Source organism: Rattus rattus, chromosome 1, assembly GCF_011064425.1.
Source record: "Rattus rattus isolate New Zealand chromosome 1, Rrattus_CSIRO_v1, whole genome shotgun sequence".
Classification (NCBI taxonomy): Eukaryota; Metazoa; Chordata; class Mammalia; order Rodentia; family Muridae; genus Rattus; species Rattus rattus.
Window position 1 is genome coordinate 117,133,456 of NC_046154.1, and position 9,028 is coordinate 117,142,483.

The 9,028-nt window shown below is 49.6% G+C and overlaps 1 protein-coding gene across 3 annotated transcripts in view; it reads left to right on the plus strand.

Moving 5' to 3' along the window:
- Window positions 1-8,458, plus strand: part of Aqp7 (aquaporin 7) — a 14,116-nt gene extending 5,658 nt beyond the window's left edge. For 2 of the 3 annotated variants that reach the window (XM_032890240.1, XM_032890245.1), the window contains 5 exons: window positions 6,312-6,435; window positions 6,843-6,980; window positions 7,232-7,350; window positions 7,647-7,864; window positions 8,150-8,458. In XM_032890240.1, the coding sequence (XP_032746131.1) occupies window positions 6,312-6,435; window positions 6,843-6,980; window positions 7,232-7,350; window positions 7,647-7,864; window positions 8,150-8,264 (714 nt within the window). In that variant the 3' untranslated portion in view covers window positions 8,265-8,458. Of the gene's footprint in view, window positions 1-6,311; window positions 6,436-6,842; window positions 6,981-7,231; window positions 7,351-7,646; window positions 7,865-8,127 lie in introns of all 3 variants that reach the window. The other variant, XM_032890248.1, reaches the window with a different exon arrangement.
- The last annotated feature ends 570 nt before the right edge of the window (window positions 8,459-9,028 follow it).

Below are 9,028 nucleotides of genomic sequence, written 5' to 3' on the forward strand. Positions count from 1 at the left end.
GTGTGTGTGTGTGTGTGTGTGTACATGTGCACATGCATGCCGCTGGGGTCCTTATTATTTTGACAGGCACCGGAGCTGTTCTTCCTCTCTTCCTCCCTGCCCTCCATCCTTAGCTTCTTGGCTCCTGAGCTGTGAGGAGGACAGCCTGATTCCCCTCAACTCAGAGCAAAGTCATTCATTTATGACGAGACATTCCAGTCCTGTGAGGGCTGTTAAACCTTGGAATGTAGGAAGCTGCAGGGTGCAGGAACTGCGCACAGGGTGAGACACTGCCTCCACCGGCTTTTTAATTTTCGGGTGGTGCTGGGGATCAAACCAGAGTCTTGTGCGTGTGCAGCTGGCTAGTGCTCCAGCACTGTCTCCAGTTACACCCCGAGTCTTTGCTTTCGGAGGTTTTAATTATTTTGTTTTCTTTGCGTGTGTACAAGCTTACTACAGTGTGAGTTGGAAGGCTAGAGGACAGCTCACAGGAGTGGGTTCTGTCCCCGTCCCCTACGTGGATCTGGGGGATTGAACTCCAGTTGCCAGGATTGGCAGCAAGTGACTTTATCTGCTAAGTCATGTTGCCAGGTTCTTTCTTTCTTTCTTTCTTCCTTTCTTTCTTTCTTTCTTTCTTTTTTCTTTTCTTTTCTTTTCTTTTTTTTTTTTTTGGAGCTGGGGACCGAACCCAGGGCCTTGCGCTTGCTAGGCAAGCGCTCTACCACTGAGCTAAATTCCCAACCCCTTCTTTCTTTCTTTCTTTCTTTCTTTCTTTCTTTCTTTCTTTCTTCCTTCCTTCCTTCCTTCCTTCCTTCCTTCCCTCCTTCTTTCTTCTCTCTGTAACTTAGAGAGATCTGCCTACCTCCATCTCCTTAGTGCTGAGATTAAAGGTATGTGCCACCACAGCCAACATTTATTTATTTATTTATTTATTTATTTATTTATTTCTATCTTATCTATCTATCTATCTATCTATCTATCTATCTATCTTCTATCCGTCCATCCATCCTCCATCCACCCACCCACCTATCTGTCCATCTCTCTGTCCGTCCATCCATCCATCCATCCATCCATCCATCCATCCATCCATCCATCTAAAGCAGGATGTTTCTACGCAGCCTTGATTAACTTCAGTTTTGAACTCCTCCTGTCCCAGCCCTTCGGTGCCAGGATTAAGGTGTGTGCCACCACATTAGTCTTCCTTTCTTTTATTTTGATTAGTATTGAGCAACTGCTGCACACCAAGCACTACCACCTTCCCAAGTCTTTACAGCGGCCTGTAAAGTAGGTAGGAAATTATTATTAATTTAGTCAGGGTCTCTATATAGCCCGGGCTGTCCTGAAACTCTCTTTGTAGACTAGGCTGCCTAGAGCTCACAGAGGTCCTCCTGCCTCTGCCTCCTGCATGCGGTGCTTACGGGTGTGTGATGGCGCCTGGCCTGAGATAGGTACTAGTATCACCCCCATTTTACAGATGGGGAAATGATGGGTTCTATGAGACTAAATCACCTGCCCAAACCTAAATGGAATTTGGGCCAGGCCAGTGTGCTTGACCCTCCGTGCCTTTGTCCCTCGGCTTAGAGATGGCAGGCTTGCTAAGATCCTCCAGCTCGGGGAAGGCCACTTGCTTTCGGTCTCTGGGTAGTCCCAGAACACCTGGGCCTCTTAGAGTGGGAGCATCAGCCTTGCAACGCTCATTCTCTGTGAGGGTTTAGAAGCAGCGCCTGTGGAAAGAACTCGGTGAGGCTGGACTTCCGTGGGACAGTGCGTTGTTATTTTCAGTTTCCAGTCCTGTGCCAAGACATGGGGGCTTTTGTGGTTGTAGGAAGCTCAGGGAATCATCACTAGGGTAAAGGTTCTGCCCAAAAAAGGCTACTGTGACCTTGGGCCCTACTTCAGGCAGCTGGGACGAGGTCCGTTTCCTGGCCGCGGCTGGGGCTGTGGTGGGCGGGGCTACATTCACTGACTAGGGAGAGGAGGGGCTGGAGCCACCAGGGCCCTGGAGACCCGGCTGCGCGAGTGAGCCACAGGGCAAGGCTTGCAAACTCAGATGCCACAGCGGGAGGGAAGGGTGTGAAGGGCTTGGCCCCTGTCTGTATAAGGGTGTCGCTGCATCTGGCCCAGCTGTCTGTTGTCATGGAGAGTGGAACAAAGGCCAGTGTTCCCAGACTGCTCTCATTTTTCAAGAGCAGCTGAAACTTCCAAAATCAACTATCCCAACACAACCTGAGCGTTGGGTGGGTCAGGCGGCAGGCATTGCCGGTCTGCAGACCCAGCAGCAGGACCACATCGTGTGAAGCCTGGCCACACGTTCTTCACCTTTAACAAATGACTTTGAGGCCAGGTACGGTGGCACATGCATGTAATCCCTGAACTCCAGAAGCTGAGGCAGGAGGGCTTGTGTCAATGACTTTGACTTGAGTGGGATGGAAGTTGGACCTAAAGCCCCTCCATGTTTTCCCAGCCCTGTCGCTTCCTGTAGGCCTGGCCTCCTTCCACACCCACCAGTTCTTATCTTCTCAGGATGCATTTTTCTCCCGGATTGCAAGCCAGGCTCCTCGGGGCTCTGCTGCACCTGCCCTGGGCTCCTGCAGTGAGCTCTGTTCAACCGCCTTTCTCTGCCTCCACAGCTGTTTCCCTCTTTCCCCTAAGGTTTGCTTGTTATTGATTTTTAAGTGTGTGTGTGTGTGTGTGTGTGTGTGTGTGTGTGTGTACACCAGTGTGTGTGTACACCAGTGTGTGTGTGCTTGTGAGTTCAGGTGCCCATGGAGGCCAGAGGCATTAGATACCATGGAGATGGGGGACACAGGTCCTCTCTGCCTTTAGCCACAAGCCTTCTCTCCCGTCCTTTTTTTTTTTTTAAGATTTATTTATTTTTATGTAAATACACTGTAGCTGTCTTCAGACACACCAGAAGAGGGCATCGGATCCCATTACAGATGGTTGTGAGCCACCATGTGATGCTGGGAATTGAACTCAGGACCTCTGGAAGAGCAGTCAGTGCTCTTAACCGCTGAGCCATCTCTCAGCCCGGTCCTTTTTTTTTTTTTTTTTTTCCTTTGGATATGGTCTCACCGTGTAGTCCAGGTTAGCCTCCAGTGTGGAATTACAGGCATGTGCTACCACATTGGCTGGCTTGTTTGTTTTTTTGCCATTTTTCACACGTGGTGTGTGCGTGCATGCGGAGGCCCAAGGTTAATGTTGAGACTCATCAGACTTCCATCTTCCCCGTTCAGACAGGGTCTCTCAACCACACCTGCAGCTTGCTGATGCGGCCCATCTTTCTGGCCAGATCGCACTAGGGATACTCCCTGTCTTTGCTTTTCTGAGGTTGACATTACTGGGGGGCTAACACACCCTTCAGCAGTTAAGTGGGTTTCGGTGGATTTGAACTCAGATCCTCACACTTGGCCTGGGACGTGTTTTAAATGCTGAGCCGTCTCCTTAGCTGCCTCCCCTCCTTTTTAGAGACAAGGTCTTGCCTCATGTATAACCCTGGCCCCTGGTTGGCCTGGAATATGCTATGTGGAGCACAGTGCCTCGATCTGAGCACGGACCCCTCTGCCTCTGGAGTGCTGGGATCACAGTGTGCATTGCCCTGCTAGGCCTGGTTCTTCCCAACTCTGCCCCGGCCCTGAAAACTGAGCTCCTGCTCACCAGAGAAAATTATCATGGGGGCTCCCTGCAGCTCCTCACTTTCCTACCTGTTACCTGTTCATGTACCTGTCCGTCTCCCTCAGCTAGAGCAGATGCTCTCCCTCCAGTCACCCACACCTACTCTCCCAGGCACTCTCTTTAACATATATACATATATAATACATACATATATGTATATATATATGTATGTGTATGTATCTGTGTATATATGTATATGTATATATGTGTGTGTATGTATATATGTGTGTGTATGTCTCTCTCTCTCTCTCTCTCTCTCTGCCTATTAGCCTACCAAAGTCTCTCCACCCAAAACAACACAAGACAGCCTCAAACGCGGCAGCCATCTATACAAGTTCCTTCCAGTTCCTTTTATCTGGTGGGGCTGTGCTCAGTGGCAGAAGCACTTTCTGTTACGAACGAGGGCCTGGATTCCACCCTTAGTACCTCAGACAAGAAGAATCCAACAACACTGACCCTCAAAAATCATCTTTGCTGGACACAGTGATGTGTGTCTGAGGACGATAGAGAAGAAGAACTTAGGCCCTGAAGCTATCCTGGGCAACGTAGTGAGACCTTGTGTCCAAAAACCGAAATGAAACCAAAAAATATCCATCTTTTCCTCACTACCATTTGCCTCTCAATCTCTGGGACTCAACCACTGCCCCCAGGGACGGACCACACAGCACTCAATACGTGTGACTTTTGGAATGTCACGCCCAAAGGAATGCTATTTGGACCTTTATACATATGAGTCAGGCTGCCAAGCAGAGCTGACCATGCCCTTCTTGGGATCCAACTCTCCCCGGTGTTTATGAGGTATTTTTGTTTCTGATTTTTTTTTTTTTCACCAGGGTGTCTCTGTGTAGCCCTGGCTGTCTGGGAACTCACTCTGTAGACCAGGTTGGTCTTGAACTCAGAGATCTGCCTGCCTCTGCCTCCTGAGTGCTGGGATTAAAGGTGTGCACCACCACTGCCCAGCTGTGTTCATGACAGTCTTTCATTTTGAGATCTGCTCCAGCTAGATTTCTGACACCCACCATGAGTCCCACACAGGCTCAGCCCCGTGCCCTCCCATGGCGCCCTCATCCCCCGATGGAACTGGTCCTAGCTCTCCTATCCTCAATTCCTTCCTCTTTTTTTCTATCACAAACAAAGCTGTACAAGGGAAATGCCGAGTCAGAAATGTATTTAATATTTTGTCATCGCCACATTAAAAAGGTAAAAGGCGCAGGTGAGGCCATTTTGAATCACTACCGTATCTAACCCATATATTCCAAACTTTGTGTCAACCTGTTGTCAGTGGAAAACTACTAAAGTTTTCTGATTCCAAGTCTGCGAAGTCCGGTGCATGCTTTACACCATGGCAGATCCAGTTTGTCGGAGCCACAGGCAAGCACGTAACAGCCACACCTGGTCGGTGCCTGCCATGTCAGAGGACACACATCCAGACTCCGATCTCCGGCAGTGTGACCCTTAGGGATCTAGTCACAACACATAGACAGAACACATGCGCATTGCGAAGGAAGTACTTTCTGGGTGTGACGATTTCTTTCTTTTTAAAAGTTTATTGTGCGTTATTTATCCTAGTGTGTGTTTATCTATACGTGTACATTTATGTGTAGGCACATGGGTGCCACATCGTGCCCGTGGGAGTCACAACCGTCTGTAATGGGATCCGATGCCCATTTCTGGTGCTTCTGAAGACAGAGACGGTGTACTCACACGCATAAAATAAATAAGTTTTAAAAAGTTTATCACATGCTGGGGTTGGGGATTTAGCTCAGTGGTAGAGCACTTGCCTAGGAAGTGCAAGGCCCTGGGTTCGGTCCCCAGCTCCGAAAAAAAGAACCAAAAAAAAAAAAAAAAAAAGTTTATCACATGCTGTTTATTTTAGTGTGTGTCTGCATGTGCATTTACGTGTGGACACGTGTGTGTGCCATATCACGCCTGTGGAAGTTGGAAGATGACTTTTGGAAGTTGGTTTCCCCCTTCTATTGTGTAGGTTCTGGGATCAAACTCATGGGGTCTGGCTTGGTGTTGAACACCTTCTCCTGTTGAGCCATGTCTTTGGTCCCTTGAATGTTTTATGACGTAGTACCAGTTACTGCAGGCAGAGGGGATAGCATTCCTAAGCACACACAAGACATTCACGTTAGCAAGGATGGCCGTAGATGGCTTCTTAGACTCATGCCTGACTCGTTGCGTCTCACGTCACGTGACCGTGAGTAAGCCATTTCTAAGCTTCAGGTAGCCCACCTGTGGGACAGGGCAAACAATGGCTCTTTCACTTGGACCTTTAGAACCTCCTTAGGCAAGCCTGTAGTGTGAGAGTCTGGGAATAGGGAAGCCTTGCTCCCACCCCGCACTTCAGGTGGATCTGGATTGGGTCATAGGTCTAGACTCTGGCTGTGCCATCCCGGACCCGGATCTCTCTTATCCCCATCACTCAGCTGTCCCCGATGCAGATCTGAGAGGCCTTACTAGGGGGGCCAAGGAGGACAGTTTATAGGAAAAGGCTCTGGAGAGGGAAGGCAAAGCAAGGTCTTTATGAGTGACATCGGGGAGGCCCAGGGACGAGGGTATTGGGGATGGGTGGTGAGGAGGAGGAAAAACTGAGTTTTGAGTATTCTTCTGATAGTTGGGCAGGCCCCTAACTCAGACGCTCTCCCTCACAGGTGTTTGGCCTTGGTTCCGTGGCTCATATGGTTCTAGGAGAAAGGCTTGGCAGCTATCTTGGTGTCAACTTGGGTTTTGGTTTCGGAGTGACCATGGGAATACATGTGGCAGGCGGCATCTCTGGTGAGTGAGCCCATATCTGGTCTTACAGGTAAGGCCAAATCTCCCCCAGTGGATTGCTTCTGCCTCCTTCAGTCCCTTCCCTGGTATGGCTGGAGAGTAGTCACCTTTAGGTGACTCAGAGGGAGGAGAACCTCTGTGACACCCTGGCCCCTGCCCATGTCTTCCCCAGACTCTTCATGGACCTTTTGACTCACCATCTTTACTAGCTGGGTTATCTTAGGCAAAAGATTAAGCTTCTCTTTCCGCACTTGTCTTAAGGTAGAAATGGAGGTGAAGAGGCTGTGTGTGGTCTTTTAAGGGTTAAAGGAGGAGTTCTTGTCACAGAGGACACTCCAGAGATTCCTATTCACTGTTGCAATTGCTGTCATTTTGTTGCTTGTTTCTTTTATCCCCTACCGCACCCACAGGAGCCCACATGAACGCTGCGGTGACTTTCACTAACTGTGCACTAGGCCGAATGGAATGGAAGAAGTTTCCTATATATGTGCTGGGTCAGTTCCTGGGTTCCTTCTTAGCTGCAGCTACCACCTACTTAATTTTCTATGGTGAGCATTCTTCCTGGATTGTCTACCTCCAGCCTCTTTTCCTGAAGCATAGCCAGGATTCCATCTTGGTATCCTGTTCTGGAAGAAAAAAAACCCCAAACAAACAGACAAACAAGCACCGCCCTCCCCCTAAAAAAAACCCCAAACCCTAGCAGAGCAAAGCCGTTGAAATATTTCCAGCCACGTATTCTACAACTCCCTTTCTGGGATCCCAGTGGGGATTAGCTCAATCTTTGTCTTTGTCTCCACAGGTGCCATTAACCACTATGCAGGTGGAGAACTGTTGGTGACAGGTCCCAAAGCCACTGCAAACATTTTTGCCACCTATCTTCCTGAACACATGACGCTGTGGCGGGGCTTCCTGGATGAGGTCAGTGACCAGGGTATTCCCACCTCAAGTCCCAGGTCGGTGACCAGGGTATTCCCACCTCAAGTCCCAGGTTGGTGACCAAGGTATTCACACCTCAAGTCCCAGGTTGGTGACCAGGGTATTCACACCTCAAGTCCCAGACTACTGACCAGGGTGTTCCTCAAGTCTGGCATGAGAAAGAGAGAAGAATTCTGCATGGGGTGGTACCAAGGCATATCTTTGCTGCTGCAGATCTGGGGTCCTGCTGAGCACCTGTGACTTGTCCCCACTGGGTTACTATGGCATTTACTCCCCAGGTATTTGTGACTGGGATGCTCCAGCTGTGTATCTTCGCCATCACGGACAAGTTGAACAGTCCAGCACTTCAAGGGACCGAGCCCCTCATGATAGGCATCCTTGTTTGCGTTCTTGGGGTGTCCCTAGGCATGAACACAGGATATGCAATCAACCCATCCCGTGACCTGCCTCCCCGGTTCTTCACTTTCATTGCTGGCTGGGGCAAGAAAGTGTTCAGGTACAACCCTTGCCAGACTCCATTCCTGTCAGCTTTCTGGGGGCCCCCACCTGCAGGGTGCACAGAAGAGTCTTATGAAGTCTCCAGATGGTCTGGGAGGAGGAGGAGGGGCCCAAAGATCTTCAGATGCAGATTCTGATATTGGACCGTCAACTCTGTTCCTGGATCAGGCTAAGGAAGAGAGTCCCTTAGCGTAGATGGTCTCCCTAAGTTGGTCTGAGCTGGGTAAGAGTGGCATCTCCGGGCATTGGTGTCCTCAGCAGGTCTCCTTCTTTTTGCCTGCAGTGCCGGGAACAACTGGTGGTGGGTGCCGGTGGTGGCACCCCTTCTGGGTGCCTACTTAGGTGGCATTGTATACCTGGGCTTAATTCACGCCGGCATACCACCACAGAGTTCTTAGAGATTGGAGAATTGTACAACAGGACACCAGAAGACGACGGCATCGTCCAACGATCCCCTCACCCCATCTCTTCTCCTCCAACTTCTGCGAAACCTACCCTACCCATAAGTGGTTCTGTGCCTCTAGCTTCTAGAGTACTTAGTAGAGCTTGTCTGTGACCACAACCCTTCTGCAATAAAGCACACCTCATACCAGTGGCCCCCACTCCTTGGGACCTCCTGCAGCCGGACGTACTCCTAGGTCCTTCTGGGGGGCTCCTGAGTTATTCCAGCCTGGTACTTGTGGAGAGCAGGCTGACCTTGAACTTATGGCAATCTTCCTGCCTCTTTCCCCTGAGTGTTGGAGATTCAGGCATTTACCACCCTGCCTGGCATGTTCCAGGATTATTCTGGGCTCTTAATACTAGAGCATAGGGTCAAAAGAGTCCACCTCTTTCCAGCTCTAGTAAGTGGGTGCTGAGGGGATGTCTACTTTGGGAGCTCAGGGTGAGTAATAAAAGGGCATCAGACAGGCTGGGGGTCTTTTCATGCATCAATGTGTGTTGGGGGAACAGTGAGAAAGAGACCAGTGGTAGCTGGTGGGGGACCAGATTTGGGGAATCTGTGACGGTTTTCTGGGATGGAAGTACAGGATCTCCTGGCTTCTCTCTTCCTCTAGTTCTGAGCCAGAGAAGGCAAGGCCAAGAGTTTACATCAGAATTTCTCCGCCTTTTTTTTTGTTTGTTTGTTTTTGTTTTTTTTGTTTTTGTTTTTTGTTCTTGTTTT